Source organism: Mastigoproctus giganteus, chromosome 10 (assembly GCF_048544385.1).
Source record: "Mastigoproctus giganteus isolate SK-2022 chromosome 10, ASM4854438v1, whole genome shotgun sequence".
NCBI classification, from domain to species: Eukaryota; Metazoa; Arthropoda; class Arachnida; order Uropygi; family Thelyphonidae; genus Mastigoproctus; species Mastigoproctus giganteus.
This window is the reverse complement of record NC_143584.1, coordinates 46,586,310-46,605,917: the sequence shown is the minus strand read 5'-3', so window position 1 is coordinate 46,605,917 and position 19,608 is coordinate 46,586,310. Positions and strand designations below refer to the sequence as shown.

The 19,608-nt window shown below is 39.3% G+C and overlaps 1 protein-coding gene across 1 annotated transcript in view; it reads left to right on the top strand.

The window, feature by feature from the left end:
• Positions 1–19,608, top strand: part of LOC150079015 (tetratricopeptide repeat protein 39B-like) — a 358,313-nt gene that overhangs the window by 287,316 nt on the left and 51,389 nt on the right. Inside the window, exon 15 of the mRNA XM_090382637.1 lies at positions 7,841–7,958. Coding sequence (XP_090238763.1) covers positions 7,841–7,958 — 118 coding nt within the window. The remainder of the gene's footprint in view (positions 1–7,840; positions 7,959–19,608) is intronic.

Here is a 19,608-nt window from a genome sequence, read left to right as displayed (position 1 = left end):
AATTGAACTTATCACAAAGATTGTAACATAGGTCAGTAATATTCGTAAAGCTTTTCGAATCGGTGATTTGTCATAGATAGCTAGCGGAGAGTTCGAACCACGTGGATGGCAATAGATAGTTAAATTATTATCTATTATAACTACTAAGATTTTACAAACGTAATTTTTTAACTAAATACATATAACAACTTAGATTTCACAAACATAACATTATAAATTAATATATATAACTTGATAGGAGATACAAAATTGACATAATGTAACTCGGAAATAATACTCAGTACTGAAATATGTTTAGGGTTAAATTTTTGTATTGAAATTTGATTTTAAATTGAATTGGAATCATGACTCAGACCAGAGCAGCAAAGCAAAAGGCTCAAGCTAATGGGAATGCTGTGGCACAGGGGAGACCTGAGGTGGGGGGGCGGTTGTCGTCTGAATCACAATCTTTTGAAATGTACTGCTTGTTTGATGTTTGTGGGGTAATCAGGAAGTGACATGATATTGTCAAGGGGAATATCAGGATATTGACATGATATTGTCTTTGTGTGTGTGCAATGTAAGGAGTGTGAGGAAATCATGCGGCAACTCAGGGTTGTTATGGGCCTGTATGAGAACTTGAAGGACAGAGTAGATGCCTTCAAAGGATTTAAATTGAGGGGCCCATCAAGCTCTCAGCTGCCTACATCAATGCCAGAGCTTGTACGTGAACATCACTCAACACAGCGGCAACCCCCAAGGCAGAATGTGCTGGTCACAGAAGAACTAATGGTTGTTGGTGACTATTGTCATGGAAACGGGGAATACATTGGCAAAAAGGATAGGTGGATAGGGGAGTATACGATGATAGCTTTGTCAATCAATTCGGCCCTGGAGAGATTATGCAAGGCCCAAGGAGTAGAATTTTTCTCATCCTGGTCTGTGCTTGTTAACAGGAGAGACTGCCTTCTACAGGGATGGCATACACTTAAATAGAAAGGGTGCAAGAATATATGCTGATGTTATCGAGGCAGTATTAGGTGGGTCAGAAAACTGCTAGCTTGGAGGGGGATACACAGATTAAAAGGTTAACAGTAGCCGTAGGCAGAGGGAAAAAAGATTCTTGCACTGCTTCTATTAGAATGAGCAGCAGCCTGGAAAACAAGATGCAGGTGATTTCAGAGACTGCTGCGAGTCATTGCAGAAGAAGTAAATATATGGGCTATGTTAGGGTAGCTAAGAATAGGAACAGGTGCATGTATACTTCCGTGTACACCAGTGCTAGAAGTGTGGTAAATAAATTTGATGAATTTGAGATGTTGGTCAAAACATCAAAGGCAGATACTGTTGGGATGTCAGAGACGTGGTGTCACGCAGATATAAGGAATGTAGAAATGGAAATTGAGGAGTACAATATACAGCAAGGGAGGAGGGGTTATGCTGTTAGTTCAGAAACACATAAAATCCAAGGAAGTACAGCCAGTCGACATGGGTAGACAGAACAGTGCCGTGTCAGTTTGGTGTAACAAAAACACTGGGAAAGCAGAATTGAGAGTAGGAGTGTGTTATAGGCCTAATGACTCAGATGAGTACAATAAACAGCTGTACAGAGAAATAGTGGGCCAGTAAATCAGTGTCTTATAATGGAGGGGATTTTAATTTCCCAGATATTGACTGGAATTTGTGGGTTGATTCTTCTTCTTCTTTGGTCCTTAGCTGGCAGCTGGGGGAGGCGGTTGGCCACGCAACCAGTATGCTGCTGTAGGTGCCGCAGGGTTTCGGACTTGCTCTGTGATGTTCTTCCATACCTTACGATCCATGGCTTCAGTCCTGGCCTGTTTAAGGTCGAGACGTCGGCTCTTCAAGTCATCTTCCACTTGCTTGGACCACGTTTTCCTAGGCGCGGTCCGTTGGATGCTCCATTGGTTGGGTCGTTGTCTCCAAAGGAGTGTGGATGGTATTCTGTTCGTGCCCATTCTACATACGTGGCCAAACCATCTGAGCCTTCGCTTCTGGATTTGGTCGGCAATGGTTGGTTGCTGTTGGCATCTGGCGCGGATGGTATCATTAGTGATGCGGTCGTGAAGAGAGATGCCCAAGATCTGCCGCAGGCATCGCATTTGGAATACCTCAAGTTTGTTCAAATCTAACTTGAGACAAATCCATGTTTCCGATCCGTAAAGAAGAATGGGCAGGATCAAAGTCCGAAAGAGTCGGATTTTAGTCTTTGTGGAAATGTTGGTCCTCTTCCACAGACACCATTTGAGCGAGGCGAACGCAGTGGCCGCCTGTCCAATTCTGCTGTGGATTTCCATGGGTTGATTAATCACCCACTAGCAAGGCTTTTGTGGATTTATTGGATGATTGTTTTCTACAGGAGTAGCAGCATGTTTGGGAGGTAACTAGAGGCAGTAATACTCTTGATCTGATTATCAGTAGTGATTCTTCCTATGCAATAAGAATATGCATATAAAAGAACCACTAGGTTGCAGGTATCACAGTGTGCTGAAGTGGGATTTTCTCAAAGAGGTAACTGTCCTTGTCTGGTCCTGGAGGTTGTCACAGACATTCTCTCAGATATGCCAGACAAGCTGCACTTGCTACCTGGGAGTCTAAAACGCTGATGATATTCAGGTGACACTCAAGTCAAGTGGACCCAATTTCGGCGAATTCTGGATGGTCTGTGACAGCCAGATCCTCTGCTTGCACCTTTACGATGGTGGGACTGTTAGTAATCCTGGATATAACCTCCATGCACAAGTACATGGTGACCACCCAGGTGTGAACCAACGTAAGCAGGGGTCGAGGTGTGGCGCCCACACCACATGGTGGAATGCCGCCCCTCTATGTTACCAGGCAGTACTAGGTGGTAGATGACTCTCATCAACCGGTGCAATACCACCACTTTGCTTATTGGAGGCTTGAAGTGGTAGAACCCATGTTTAGTCTCTAGAGCTAAGTTCTGGTCAACCCTTCCCTATCTCTTCCATCATGGTATGATTGATGACTTTTGAGGTTATGATAAACATCGTAGCGAGATCCAATATTCCTTACATTTCTAGGGTACAGCTCTAAAACGGTGTTCGCAGGCCAGCCGCTAGTTAGTACACTGGACCGAACCTATTGGTAACTCTCTAGGTGGCTTCCAGATCACCTAGTGTATAATCTTGCTACCTCTACTCTGCCAGATAGTGACTGGAGGGAGTCCGAGTAGTGTGTATGTGGGGAGCACTGTCGAGGCCACGTTATGTCAAGGATCTTGGTATATTCTTACCATGTCTACGCCACATCCAAAAATTTAATTACTTCATACAGCATGTGCCACACATTTTTTCTTACAACTGAATACACCATGAATTGTCAAACTAATAGAGCAAGCTTATCTGCAAAAAGATCTAAACCTCCCAAGCACTTCCTAATTCATTTCACAAATATACATGGTCTCAATTCTAATCTCAACGATGTCCATTTCCACTCGCAGTCTGCCAAACCCCATGTACTTTTTCTGACAGAATCTCAGTTATCGGTTGATTCAACTACTGCTCACCTCAAGGTGGTACTTGTGCATATGCCCATTCTGATATTCCCTGTCAGAGACTTGGCAATTTGGAATCTCCTCTCTTTGATCTTCTCTGTCTAAAAATCTCTCTACCTCATTGTGCCAAATTCATGTGTTGTCTCTACCATTCTCCCATCTCCACTAATCACTTGGAGCTCTTTGACCTCCTCTCTTTGCAACTTGACTTTCTCCAGTCCAACTTTCCTAACAGTAAGGTAATTTTTCTTGGTGATTTTAATGTTCACAACTCCAGCTGGTTTCCGTTTTCTAGTCACACCGACCCAGCTGGTCGAGATGCTGAGGCTTTTGCAATTACTAATGACCTTGCACAGATTGTTCATTTACCTACGAGAATACTGGATAATCCTAATCATACAGCCAACACGCTTGATCTTTTTCTCACAAACAACCCTTCTAAGTACACGGTCGAAGTGAGAGGTCCTTTAGGCACTTCAGATCACAACTTGGCGATTGTCTCTTCTCCAATGGAACCTTTATCTCGTGCATTTTCCCAACCTCGTGTTGTTTGGCATTACAAGAATGCAAAATGGGATGACCTGCGAGATTTCTTTTCTTCTTTATCTTGATCGGATTACTGTTTCAAAACTTCTGACGTCAACATTTGCTCAGATCGTGTCAGTGAATTTATTCTTGCAGGAATGGAATCCTTTATCCCACACTCCACTTTAAAATTTCGTCCTTTATCTAAACCTTGGTTTTCCAATAAATGTGCTAAGGCTGTTCAAGAGAAGAATGTTGCATATAGTAATTGGCTTGTTTATAATTGTTCAGTGTCATTTTCTGCATACACCAAAGCTTGCAACAATTGTAAAGCAGTTATTAATCAGTCCCAAACTAGAGTTTGAACAGGCTAAGAATATAAAACTTGCTTCTTGCCCTAATGGTAGCTGAGCATTCTGGTCTCTTGCCAAAGCTATTGGCTGCAACTTTTGCCCAACTCTGCTCCCACCTCTGTCCAAATGAGATGGTTCTGTTGTCACTTCAGCCAAGGATAAAGCTGACCTGCTAGCATCCCATTTTTCTTCAAGCTCATGTAGTAATGATCTTGGTAAAACACCTCCCACCATTCCCAACATGCTCCATTCAATGCCTCCTGTGGTCTTCCGTCAAAAGGATGTCAGAACGATTTTGACGAATCTTGATGCTAAGAAAGCTCCAGGTCCTGATCATATTTCTCCACTTGTTATCAAAACCTGTTCTCCTGAACTTACTCCTATTCTTTGCCGCCTTTTTTCACTTTCTTATTCGAAAGGTGTTTTTCATCTGCTTGGAAATTTGCTCAGATCCAGCCAGTTCCTAAAAAGGGTAACAAATCCCTCCCATCCAATTATCGTCCCATTGCAATTACTTCTACTCTTTCTAAATTAATGGAGAAAACAATTAACTGCCAACTCTTAAAACTACCTAGAAACCTTCCATCTGATCAACGATCATCAGTATGAATTCCGTTAGTGTCGATCCACTGGTGATGTTCTGGTTTGTGTTACCCAATTATGGACTAATTCAATGGAAAGGTTCTGCTCAATCAGCTTGAGCTTCTTGAAAATCTGCTACCAATTCCTTAAATGCCAATCTTCAGGTAATTCTCCAGTGGGGCAAAGACAACTTAGTTGATTTCAACCCTTCTAAAACTCAGTCTTGTCTTATATCTCGCAAAAAGGATTCTTCTGCTCCTATGCTTATCTTTAGTGACACTGATTTCTAGTCAAAATGATATATCTCTTTTGGGGATTACACTGACTTCTAATCTCTCTCTTGGCACAAGCACATTATAAAAAAATATTGCTTCCTCTGCATCTCAAAAATTCGGTTTTCTTTTTCGCTCTTGGCATTACATTTTTTCCAAACTCACTCTGTATAAATCACAAATCCGCCCTGCCATGGAATATTGTTCCCACATCTGGGGTGGTGCCCCCAAAACCTCTCTCAGGCTTCTTGATTCCATTCAGAAAAGGGCAGTTAGGTTAATTAATGTTTCATCTCTAACAGGTACCTGCCCGGCAACCCAAAGGTCGCGGGTTCGATTCCCGCCTCGGGCTTGGATCAAAGTACTGCAAAAACCTTGGGAGGTGCAATATGGCCACAGAAGCCGATGCGCCAACAATTACCAAAATCAAATCAAAACAATCAATCTCTAACAGAGCCTCTCCACTCGCTTTCTCATAGACGTACTGTTTCTTCTGCATGCCTCTTCTACAGATACTTCCATGGGCACTGTTCTTCTGAATTGGCTTCTATAATTCCCGCTCTCTCTTTCAAAACAGTCCGGACACGTGCCGCCACCATCCATTTACCGTCTAGCTTCAAACTCACAGAACCAACTTTTCATCTTCCTCGTTTATTCATTCAACTGCCGTTTTCTGGAACAACCTTCCTTCATACGTATTTCCTGAAAATTAGTCTACAGAAGTTCAAGTCCAATGTCAACAAATATCTTCTTTCGTCTTCTCAATCTCCAACCCAAGGTACTAATTACTATAGGTTCTAATACCTCTCGTGTTTGGAGTTTACATAAAAAAAAAAAAAAAAAATACCATCAGGGGTAAAGGGAAGGGTTTTTGCTTTCATAAAGGTGAGTACGGTGGTCTGAGACAGTATTTAAATTCTATACGATGAGACCAACTAATGATGTTACCAACCACAAATTCAAATTGGGAAGCATTCAAAGAATTTATCTTGGAAGCTACTAGGCTTTTCATACCAACTAAGAAATGTTGTTCAAGGTTTAGGCCTAAATGGATGTCAGATGAACTAATGAGACATGTGGCAGAGAAGAAAAATGCATGGGATACATATAAATTAACAAGTGATACGGAAGCCTCTGATGGATATAAGCTGGTCTGTAACCAAGTCAGAAATGAGGGCAGGCAGGCAGGCAGGCAGGCAAAGGCAGATTACGAAAAATCTTTGGCAAAGGATGAAAAGAGAAACAGCAAAGAGTTCTTTACTTAAGTAAACTCTAGAAGGAAGGGAATTAGATTAACCCACTTGATATCGCTGGTTCTACTGTTTATTTTATTTTAGATTGCCTATTATATAGTCCAAATGAAGAGTAGCTTCTTCAGGATGTGTCATTTATATTCATTGTGTGCAGAAATTTCTGTAAGTCACTATATAAATATGACAGAGGGCAACTTGTGATGATACAGAGAAACATCCATTGGGTGAGTCTCCATAGTGTTTATTTGCCGTTAGTTACAGCAGTGATATTGTTAGAGCATTGGTTGGCTGGATTGGGGAAGGGCATCTCCAAGCAAGTTCCCAATGATGTGTTCAGTAACTTTTCAAGGGGACATTTTTGCTTTGATCAGATGTTTGTGTTTGAATTAAGGATGGGAACCTCCTGATGTTTAGAACTTAAACCATGTTAGCCATTCAAATTTGATTGACTCAAAACTTGGTGGAAACCTGTTACCTGCTAACCTTGTTTTGATAATCGATATCCATTGTTAATCTAAAACATCAACAATAATGCAATATTATTTATTATGTTGGGCTTGCCTTTTCATAGGAAATAGGTTTGTCTGTTGTTTAATTTCTACTTAAGGGACTCAATAAATAATGTGGCTCAGTTATATAATTAAATTGAGTGTTCACCCTACTATTGACCTTCATACATTATATATGCTTTTTACCATGTCAAAATTTCTTGTCTGGTTATCAAAAAGGGAGAAAGGGGCACACAGTAAAAAAATATATTTAGATTGTTTCCATTATGTATCTCAGGACTGAGCAATCCAAATCATCCATTGGATTACACATTTGAAACCACCCCATCCCAAGAGTTTTTTTTTTTTTTTTTTTTGCCACTTGGTTTTTAAAATTTGATTTTTTTCATAGCAAAGTTTAGTTAATAAAAAATAAATAAGACTTCATTTATTAATACTTATTACCCACTTGTACTAACAATTCTGAATCATTTTTTAAGTTAACAGATTACTATGTATACACAAGTTTTGAGTTACAGCAAGTTTCAGATTTTTAAAATAAGAAGTTTTGAAAAGCCATGACTAATTTTGTAGAAAAATTTAAAAGTTGGTTATAAAAAAAAAAAAAAAAAAAAAATTATTCATCTGTGTCAGAGGTTTTAAAAGAGATAAGGGTGAGTACAGTGATTAATAAATGAAAAAAGTATTGGTTTTGTTGAATTTGAAATAAAGAAGACAGAATTTAGAATGCTATCTTAATTTTGCATGAACAACTTTTAGCTGCATTTAGGTTAGTAATAAACATTTTTGTAGCAAATTACACTGAGTTTTTTTTAATTCATATATATTACAGAAAGGTTCCAAGTTTGAAGCAAAGACTGGCCGGAAAATCCATTCCTTTAGAAAAATATGTAGTTCGAAAATCCCAGAAATTTTTCTCTCAGGATTGTAAACTGTTGCTTCCTGCAGTTGTAAGTATGTCATTGAAGTTAGTTATAAAGGAATCTTATACATACATATTGAGTTGACCAAAATGTGTTTGGACAAACAACTAAGATTCAAAAATTGACATCTAATTCAAAAATCTAATACATAATAGGACCAAGGTATTAGATTTTTGAATTAGATGCAATTTTTTTGGTTCACTTCCATTGTATAAGCTGGTGCAAAGTCACACTAATACTGACAGAGCTCAGTTCAGCAGTACTGGTGATTAACTTCTGGTAGGCCAGAATTTCCCTCCCTTCTGCAAGACAGCTGTCTGAGCTGTTTCAAATTGGAGCACCAGCCTAATTCACTTCTTCAGTTTCCCTTATTAGTACAGGCAGTTCTCACTTTGAGTTTTCGCTTTACGAGTTCCTGGGTTTACAAGTTTTTTTCTTTTTCAAGTATCAACAAAATGGAAAATATGAACATTAATTGCAAAAAATGAATGTTAAGCATAAATACTACATTTAAAACTACGTGCGTAGCTATATAGTACAGTGTGCCCTGCTTTACGATATTAATCCATTACCATCGTATTGCAAAAATATCGTAATATGAACCCAATAACACATTGTTTTTTGGTAATTCATTCCACAATCTCGGAAGTTCAAATTTTTGCTATATAACTCCCTAAAAGGTCGTTTTTATAGTGTAAATTGTATTAGTTACCAATTCAAATCATTAAATGCACTACACTTTCATCGTTATCATATGTTATAAGAACCAACGGTTCAATTATGTTATAATTGAATGGCTTTGTGATATTTTTCTAGAGCACATTTCCTGAAGTCATGACCATAAAACAATTTGCACTTTCTGGTTTATTGGGCTTTTCTGTGACTTCAAGCAATTATAAACGGGTAGTAAACTCGATGTTATTGCATTTGCTAAAATACCGATAGTGTGGGTTTTTTCTGCAATTTTCTGCAATTGTGTGGGTTTTACGTTATTATGGTGAAATGTGTTTGCCCTTTACTGAAATCTTCAATCATATAAAAAACAAATAAATTTTCAGAATCTTTTCTACATTCCTTTTTTTTTTTTTTAAGCTTCGTAAACTTGTTACTCCGCGCAAATCGTGTTAGTTGCAATTTGTGCATTCCGTTAAAAAATGCTTATGCATGCTATTGAAATTTATAAAGAAAATAGAAGATTATCTTGGAAATAAACACCACTTGAAGCATTTCTGAAGAAGACAACTTCTTGTGCAGCAAACCGTGTGTTGAGCCAATAATGAGTGATCAACGAGTGTGCATTTAGTCAATGATGATGATGAAGAATAAATATTCTTTAACATTTGTAAGCCATAAATAATTTCTCTATTATAATTTGCTTGATTTTACAGGCTACATTTTAATTTCTTTGGATAAATCAATCATTGTTTAAACATAAACTAATTTCATTGTTGATAACGTAACCTCTATTTTTAACATTATGTCTAGTGGAAATAAATTCCCACTTTCCGAGTGTGCTAGGAACGAATTAACTCGTAAAGTCGAGAACTACCTGTATTCAATGGGGGATCTACATTGAATCCAGCAGTCCAACAAATATAATTTTCCTTTCCTTTTGATGTAATTTTCCTTAATCAGTGCCACTTACACTGTATAAGTTGGTGTATTGTCACTTTAATGCTGACAGAGCTGAATTCAACAGTACTGATCTAATATAAATGTAATATAGCGCATAATTGACCAAAACATTCAAATAGGTCATGGACTTAGAAGTGTAACTAGGAATTTTAAGTTCTTAATATATTCTTAATAAATTAAGTTTCGGGAACCTTGCTGGAACCCATCCTGAGACCTACGTAGGCTGTTGCCAGCATCCTGCTTGCCGAAAGTCTCATTTCTGACAGTATGTTCCTGACTGAGAATGTACCCATCGTTCAACCCATCCACTTCCACAATATCCTACATCCTTCCTAAAGTGAAACCTCCATACCGTATACAATACTCAAGATGGCGCCTAACCATGGCCTTATACAAAGGGATAATCACCTCCTTATCCCTGCTAGCAAAGTTTCTGTATATCATTGAAAAAACCCGATAAGATGTTCTTCTTTCATTCTCCACTTTCCTGAGTGTAGTACCACACAGTTAACAAGTTATTCTGACGTTCCTGCTACCCATGTACAGTACCTTGCATTTGTCAGTGTTAAACTTCAGCTGCCAATTCTCAGCCTATTGACCCAGTTTTCCTATATCTTGATGCAGTAACTCACCCTGATGATTGCCATTAACCACTCTGCCAACCTTTGTATCGTGTGCAAACTTACGTTCATCAATATTATTGATATTGAAAACAATGGACCCAACACTAAACCCTGGAGAACTCCACTAATAACAGTAGTCCATGAAGCAGTGCCTATTGATAATCACTGTCTTCTTCCATTTAACCATCCCTTTATCCGTAGCAGTAACTTGCTCTTAATGCCACATTGCTCCAGTTTACACAGCAATCTTTGACGTGCAGCAGAATCAAAACCCTTCCTGCAATCTAAGTATATGATGTCATCATTTTTTGTCCAGTTGCTTGATCACTGCATAATAGTAACCTGTCAGATTGGTTAAACAAGACCACCCCTTCACAAATGCATGCCTGAAAATAGTCCAGCATTATTTTCCTTGGAACGGATGTTAAGCTAACAGGGCTGTATTTACTCATGTTGCCTTTTGATCCCTCTTTATTGTGTTAACATGTTAACAGGGCTCCAGACCTGTTAACACTGATTCAGAGGTGCCTTCGTAGCCAGGTGGGCAGGAGCAGCAGTGCGTAGCACACACTTCTTGATTAGACCTGGGTTCGAGCCCATGACCACCAAATACGGAGGATGCAGAAAGGTCAGGGAATAACCACCGTATATCCCCGGAGCAATATGGCCTTAGTTGCTAATGCTCCTAAAAACCAAATAACAACAACAACTGCTTCAGAGCATGACTTAAATCGTCTGAAGAGACTACTCACAGAAAAACAAACTAAAGACATGCCAGCATTTCTCATAATTCATTCACTTCACAACCTGACATCTTTATGTCAGGTCATCTATATTTATCTTCACAATCTGATCCCTCTTTATGAATTGGGGATACGTTTGCACTTCTCCAGTATGCTGGGACCTCCCCTGAATCCAAGGATGCTCTAATAATTATGGCTAAGGGTTTGCTTACCTCCTTTGCTGCATCCCTTAATTTAATTGGATATAATCCATCTGCCTAGGTGCGTTTTTTTATGTCCATCCTCAAGAATTTCTTCTCCACTTTCCTTTTAATTATCTCAGTCATTTAGTTCCTCATTGGCGTTTGATAAACTTTTGGCATCCCCTATCCTAAAAAATTCCTCATGTGTGAATGTAGATGCAAAATACCTATTCAGTTTGTCCACAATCTGAGCAGAGTCATCAATGGTTAACCCATGAACATCAAGTGGCCCAATGTGATTCAACCCCTTCCTTCTGCTGCTAATATAAGCAGAGAAGTCTTTGCCAGAGACATCTCATAATCTGCCTCAGCTTGCCTAACCTCCTTTGTGACTTGATTACAGACTAATTTATATTTGCCATAGGCTTCTGTATCGCCTGATAATTTATATGCATCCCATGCAGTTTTCTTTTCTGCCACGTGTCTCAGTAGTTCATATGACATTCATTTAGATCCAAACCTGTAACTGTATATCTTTGTTGGTATGTACTCTTTGACTTCCTCGCTTTGAAACCTGATTTTCTCTACTTCAACTTTACTAACATTAAGGTAATTTTTCTTGGCGATTTATGCTGACTACTTCAGCGGGCATCCATTTTCTAGTCAAGTGCAACCATCTTGTTGAGAGGCTTTGACTTTTGCCTTTACTAATGACCTCTTACAGATTATTCTTTTACCTACCAGAGTACCAGACAAAAGACCAGACACACTTGATCTTTTTCTCACAAACAATCCTTAAGTACACGGTTGAGGTGAGTGGTCCTCTAGGTACTTCATATCACAATTTGGTGATGGTCTATTCTTCAATGGAGTCTTTCTTGTGACCATTCTCAGCCTTTTCAACTTTCTTTTTTTAGCATTAAAAGAATGCAAAATGGGATGATCTACGATATTTCTTTTCTTTAGTCGGATTAATCTTTCAAATCTGTCAACGTTTTCTCAGATCGTGTCAGTGAAATTATTCTTGTAGGGAAAAATCCTTTATTCCACACTCCACCTTAAAATCTTGTCCTTATCTAAACCTTAGTTTTCTAATAAATCTGCTAAGGCTGTTCAAGATAAGAACGTTGCACATCACAATTGGCTTGTATCCAAATATCCAGCTTATTTTTCCTGCCTACACTAAAGCTCACAACAATTGTAAAGCAGTTATTAATCAGTTCAAACTAGATTTCAAACAAGTTAAGAGTAGAAAAATTGCTTCTTTTCCAGATGGTATTTGAGCATTCTGGTGTCTTGCCAAAGCTATTGTATGCAACTTTTGCCCATCTCTATTCTCATATTGAGAAATTAAGCAGTTGGGTTGAGAAGTGGCATTGTTGAAGTGTAACATTGAGAAATGTTGGGATGATTGCTAAACCTGCAAATAGGTGGTAATAATTCCAGAATACTAAGGGCAGTGGAGAACAAAAAAGATCAGGAGTTAATTGTGCTGTCAGACAAGTAGTTCTCTGAGCAGTGGCCCTGAGTGCCAGGTAATAATATCCAAGGGATTTTCTTGAGTGATATGTAGAGTGATTTTTCTGAGTGTTTTATTTTTAGGGCCTTTCTTTCTTTCTTCAGTTCATTGTAAGTGGTTTTGTACTTAAAAGGTTTTGAGTAAGAACCCAAGAAGGAAATCCACTTTTATTTTCTTAGTATATTTCTTAATTTCTTTACTAACTAAACTAATTTATCCAGTGCCTGGTCACTGGTGGCAACCGCTCCTGCCTCCATGTAGTCAGGGACAGAAATGCGGATGTATAAGACAACAAAATGGATTTCATGACTTATTCATCAATAGCGCCAACATACTCTAACCAAGACATCATGAACGAAAAAGACCATGGATATTCACAGACTAAACAGATTAAAAAAATGACTCATTTTCACAGGAAATACCATCTTTCCTCATTGTGCATTCACTGACCTGCGGCCCTGAGTGCCAAGTGATAGTTCCCAAGCAATCTTTCTAGTGTGATTTTCTAGCGTTTTTCCTAGGGCGAGTACTAGTGCTTTAATAATCCCTCCACCGCTCGCAACGTCGCTGCTTCCCTCGCTGAGCAATGTCACTGCTAACTCCGCTTGCAGTGTTACTGCTATCGCTAGCAACGTACTGCTCTCTTCTTCTGCTGACCGCTTGGTCACTGGTTGGCACTGCTCCTGCCTCCATGTGGCAGGGTCGGTAACCTGGGAGAAGGAATTCCGTCTTCCAGGGCTAAAAGGAGCAGTGATGGATTGCGATGCATATCCACCGCTAGAGCCCATGGGCTCCAGACCTGTTAACACTGATTCAGAGGTGCCTTCGTAGCCAGGTGCGCAGGAGCAGCAGTGCATAGCACACGCTTCTTGATTAGACCTGGGTTCGAGCCCATGACCACCAAATATGGAGGATGCGGAAAGGTCAGGGAATGACCACCGTATATCCCCAGAGCAATATGGCCTTAGTTGCTAATGCTCCTAAAAACCAAATACAACAACAACTGATTCAGAGCATGACTTAAATCATCTGAAGAGACTACTCACAGAAAAACAAACTAAAGACATGCCAGCATTTCTCATAATTCATTCACTTCACAACCTGTCTGCAAGCTATCGCTTTTTCTAATACAGAAATGTTTAGAATCAGTTGTTGGATCTCCCAAAATGGTTAAACATTTCAAATCTGGAGACCTAATTGAAGCTTCTAAGCCAAGTCACTCAGAAAAATTGTTAAAATTTACAACTTTTAACAATATCCCTCTGTCAGTAACAGCCCATAACACTCTGAACACCTCTAAAGGAGTTATCAGTGAATGGGACTTACTAAATGTGTCTAAAGAAGTGATAATTCAAGAGCTTAGCAAACAAAAAGTGACTCATGCATGGAGAATTATGACAAAAAAGATGGCAACCCATTACCAACCAGGTCCATTATTTTGACATTCAGTACTCCGAATCTCACATCTACTGTAAAAGCAGGTTACTTAAACTGCAAGATTCAACCTTACATCCCAAATCCCATTCGCTGCTTTAAATGCCAGAAGTATTGCCATTCTCAGACAGCATGCCGAGGCGTGCCGCGTGTCCTATTTGCGGCTCTAAGGAGACTGTACAGTTTTCACTCCCACGTGCCCAAACTCTAAAGGAAGCCATCCTGCATTTTCTAAAGCGTGTAACCTTTGGAAAATAGGTAAAAAAATCCAGAAGTATAAAGTGGAGCATAAAGTCACTTACCCTGAAGCAAGAAAGCAAATAATACTAGCCATGCCTAGCCGATCATATGCATCGGTCACCAAAAACAGCCACTCAGCTGCAACCCAAACAGATGTCTCAATAGAACCGAATATTTCCTTTGCCACCTGGGCCAAAACTGTGCTAACTTACAATAAGAAAACTACAGTCAATGAGTCCAGCAACACTCTGATCAGTATCCCAACTGATGCTATCTCAACCTTTCCCGAAACAACAAAATAGCTACTATTGAAAAACAGAAGAAAGTGAAACCACGCATGAAGGCCCAGCTGGCACCTGCTACATCATGCTGCAACATCTCACTGAGAAAGCTGTAAATGCCATCTTGATCTTTAGGGAAAACACATATCCACTATCTTGGTGTCATTCAATTGTGTTAGCCTTCCCAAAATCATGGAAAGATCCCCTCCTTACCAAATAAATACAGACCAGTCTCCCCAGCTGCTTAGTCAGGGTACCAGAAAGGGTTGTACAGTGTAGACTACGTGGATCTTAGAAACATGGAACATCATGATTGGCCATCAATATGGCTTTTGAAGGAACCAATCCATCTTAGATGTACATATCAGAGTTAAAGCTAATATCCACAGTGTATGTGTCAAGAGACAGAATTTGGTAATAGTATTATTAAATATTGAAAAACCTTTGTCGCCACATTCTGAAATACCTATATAATTTTGGTCTAGGAGGTTACTTACCCCAACTGATACAGAACTTCCTCAGGACTTTTCAGGTTCTTCACTAGGCATCGTTATCCTCCATATATATTCAAGAAGATGGTGTACCACAAGAGTCCATTCTAAGTGCAACATTATTCACAGTCAGAGTAAACAGTTTGACCCAAGACATTCCAAGCATGGTTGAAGAAGATTTTGCTATTTCCTCTCACTCAAAATATGGGTACTGTAGAAAGACAGCTCCAATTTGATAAATGAACTAGAATGCTGGACTGGGCTCTGAAAAATGATTACTGAATATCTGAGCAAAAATCTACTGCCATTCATTTCTGCAAAAGACATGCACTACATCCTGATCCATAACTTCAAATAAAGAATAATCTGATGTGATTGTCTAATACCATCAGTTTTCTTGGCTTCACAATGAATAACAAATTTAACTTTCAGGCTAATGTAAAAAAAAAAAAAAATCTCCAAACTAACTGGCTACAGAAACTAAATATTCTTCAATTGATATTAGCTATGTCATGGGGCACAGAGACTCACTTTTACATCTCAGTTAAGGCATTATTCAGATTCAATTTATTACGGATCTCTGGTATGTGCCTCAACCAGGATAAGTGTTTTGCAGGGACTTAACACCATTCAGCACAGTGCTGTTCAGACAGATCTTGGAGCTTTTGGTACGTCCTCAGCACACAGTTTGTATACTGAAGCTAATGAACCCCATTATCTCTTAGAAGGCAAACCCTCCTATGTCTACTTGTATATGCTGCAATTATACAAAGCTCTCCTACTCATCTAAGTTGGAACCATCTCTTTGATCCTCAATGGTTTCCTTTCTATGAGGCAAAGCCTAGAGAGCCTCAGCTTGCAGAACTTCATCTGAAACAACTGCTCAATTGGAAATTGGATTTTAGCAACATCCATCAAGGTACTTACTTGCCTTATCCACCATGGAGGACTTATTACTCACAGCGATGATTCCTTCGTACATTGGGGAAAGAATAGTTTGCCAGCCCATAGTTTCCAACATTTGCATGCTGCCTATGCTTCAAAAAATTCCTGTAAACACCAATATTACAATTTTAGCACTAGCATTAGCAAGGGCACATGATGCAAGGAAGCAAGCTTATATAGCATCAGCCAAAAAAAAAAAACTACCCCTATTTCACCCATCCCCTCACTCCAAATGTTTATCAAGTTCTGCCTTGAATCTATTTAAGCTATCAACTTCTACAAAGACAGATGGAAGTTTGTTCCAGCATTTCAACCACCTGCTGGCTAAAGGCAAACTTCTGCACATTTATCCTACAACCGTCTTTCCTCAATTGGAATTTATGCCCTCTCAGGCAATTATTCTGAGCAAGAGGAAGAATCCCATCAGCATTGAGCATACTCAAACCATTCAAGGCTTTATACACCTCAATCAGATCACCTTACAGGTGCCTAGTCTCCAGACACTGTAATTTGTAAAACTTAAGCCTTTCTTTGTAAGAGCAACTCTTTGTTCCATTCACTAATCTTGTTGCCCTTCTCTGTACTTGTTCCAACAGCTCTACATTGATGCCTCCGTAGCCAGGTGGGCAGGAGCAGCAGTGCGTAGCACACGATTCTTGATTAGACCGGGGTTCGAGCCTGTCACCACCAAATACGGAGGATGCGGAAAGGTCAGGGAATGACCACCGCATATCCCGGAGCAATATGGCCTAAGTTGCTAATGTTCCTAAAAACCAAATAACAAACAAACAAACTGCTCTTCATCCTTCTTAAAATGAGGCCTCCAGACCTGTATACAGTACTCAAGGTGTGGTCTGACAAGGGGATAATCACCTCCTTATCCCTGCTAGAAACATTCCTGTATATCATTGACAAGACATCATGAGCTACTCTTGCAGACAGTCTGCACTGCTCAGAAAACTTCATATCTGCTTGCATAATTACCCCCAGATCTTTTCATTCTCTACCACTGTCAGTGTGGTACCACAGAGTTGATACGTTACTCCTGGGTTACTGCTTCCCATATGTAGTACTTTACATTTGTCAATGTTAAACTTCATTTGCACCTCTCAGCCCATCTGCTCAACTTTTCTAGATCCTGTTGCAGCAGCCTAATGTCATTATTGTCCTTAACAACCCTGCCAATCTTCATATCGTCTGCAAACTTGGACATTAAGCATGATATACCATCATCAATATCATTTATAAATACAGAAAACAATGGAACCAATACTGAACCCTGAGGACTCTACTAATAACATTAGTCCATGAAGAGCAGTGTCCATTGATTACCACTCTCTGTATTCTTCCACATAACCATCCCTTTATCCATAGCAGCAATTTGCCTCCAACGCCACACTGCTCCAATTTGTGCAGCTGTCTTCCATGTGCAGCAGTATCAAAGGCCTTTCTAAGATCCAAATATATGATATCAAAGTTATTCTTTGCATCCAGTTCTTTCGTGACTACATCATAGTATCCAATCAAATTAGTCAGACAAGACTTCCCCTTAACAAACCCATGCTGTGTCTGAGCTATAACTGAAGTCTTGTTTAGATGATCCTGCAATGCTTCTTTAACCAGTGCCTCCATTAATTTCCCTGAACAGAAGTTAAACTAACAGGTCTGTAATTACCTGTGTCTCCCTTTGATCCTCCTTTGTGGATTGGGGGTCACATTTGCAAATCTCCAGTCCATGGGTTCCTCCCCTGAGTCCAAGGATGCTCTCATAATTATGATTAAGGGTTTGCTTACTTTCTTTGCTGCCTCTTTTAATATAACAGGATAGATTCCATCCGCCCCAGGTGCCTTTCTTATGTTTATCTTCAACAATTTCTCCTCCACTTTACTCTCAGTTATTACAAGATTATGTAGTTTACTGCCAGAGTTGAATATACCTCTGGCATTCCCCTCCCTGAATAACTCCTCATGTGTAAATGTAGATGCAAAATATTCATTTAGTTTGTTAGCTACCTGGGCAGGATCATCAACAGTTGAACCATCGATATCAAGTGGACCAATCTGATTCATCCCCTTCTAGAGTTTACATAAGTAAAGAACTCCTTGCTGTTTTTTTTTTTTTTGCATCTTTTGCCAAAGATTTCTTTTAATCTGCCTTCGTTGCCTAACCTCCTTTGTAACTTGGTTATAGACCAGCTTATATTTATCATAGGCTTCTGTGTCACATATTAATTTATATGTATGCCATGCATTTTTCTTCTCTGTCACATGTCTAATTAGTTCATCTGACCTCCATTTAGGCCTATCTTGAACAATATTTCTTGGTTGGTATGAAAAGCCTAGTAGCTTCCAAGATTAATTCTTTGAATGCTTCCCATTTTGAATTTACTGTTGGTAACATCATCAGTTGATCCCACCGTATAGAATTTAAATAGTGTCTTAGACCACCGCAGTCACCTTTACGAAAGCAAAAACCCTTCCCTTTACCCTTGATGGTAGTTACCCCTTTGAGTAAATCCCATTTCAGCACACTGTGATCACTGCCACCTAGTGGTTTCTTTAGCTGCAGATTCTTAATGTATGAAGAATCACTACTGATAATCAGATCAAGAGTATTACTCCCTCCAGTTGCCTCCTGAACATGCTGCTGTAGAAAACAATCATCCAATAAATCCACAAAAGCCTTGCCAGTGTGTGAGTGACCAATCCACAAATTCCAGTCAATGTTTGGGACATTAAAATCCCCCATTTTATTAAGACACTCTGATTTACTGGCCTACTCTGTTTCTCTGCACAATTGCTCATTATACTCATCAGATTCATTTGGCCTATAACACACACCTACTCTGATTTTTCCTTTCCCAGTGCTTATGTCACATCAATCAGACTCAACATTGCATTGTGCACCAACATCAATTGGATGCACTTCCTTAGATTTTGTGTTTCTTAACTAACAGCATAACCCTTCCTCCCTTTCTGTCCTGTCTATCCTTTCTGTACACATTGTACTCCCCAAATTCCAGTTCTACACTGCATATGTCTGTGTGACATCATGTCTCTGATATCCCAACAGTATCTGCCTTTGATGTCTTGACTAGCACTTCAAGCTCATCGAATTTATTAACTATACTCCTAGCATATACACCAATAGTGCAAAATCTGACAACCATGTAGGTGGAGTAGCCATTTTTCCTTCCTTTACAGACAGTGTTTGATTACCCCTGGAATGTAGCATACTGACAGCTGAGCTCTTTGTAATCAACCTAGCCTTGATAAAAATCTGGAGTTGCGTGTGGCTGATCATAATTTATATAGATTTCCTCAGTGCATTATCAGTTATTCAAAATAATCTTTCATGTTCTCATCCAGTATTGAAAGACAGAAGTTGCTTTCAACACAGTCAAGAACAAAGTAAAGATATATCACCTGGATACTGGTATGCTCTGCTATTCTGGGAAATGAAACAGTAGATCAGGCTGCAAAATGAACTAATAATTTATTTCTGTCTTCTTCACTAGGTTCCCTATGTTGATTTTAAGAGCATAAGCCAAAAAGCATTCAGTCTTGAATGAACACATATGGAG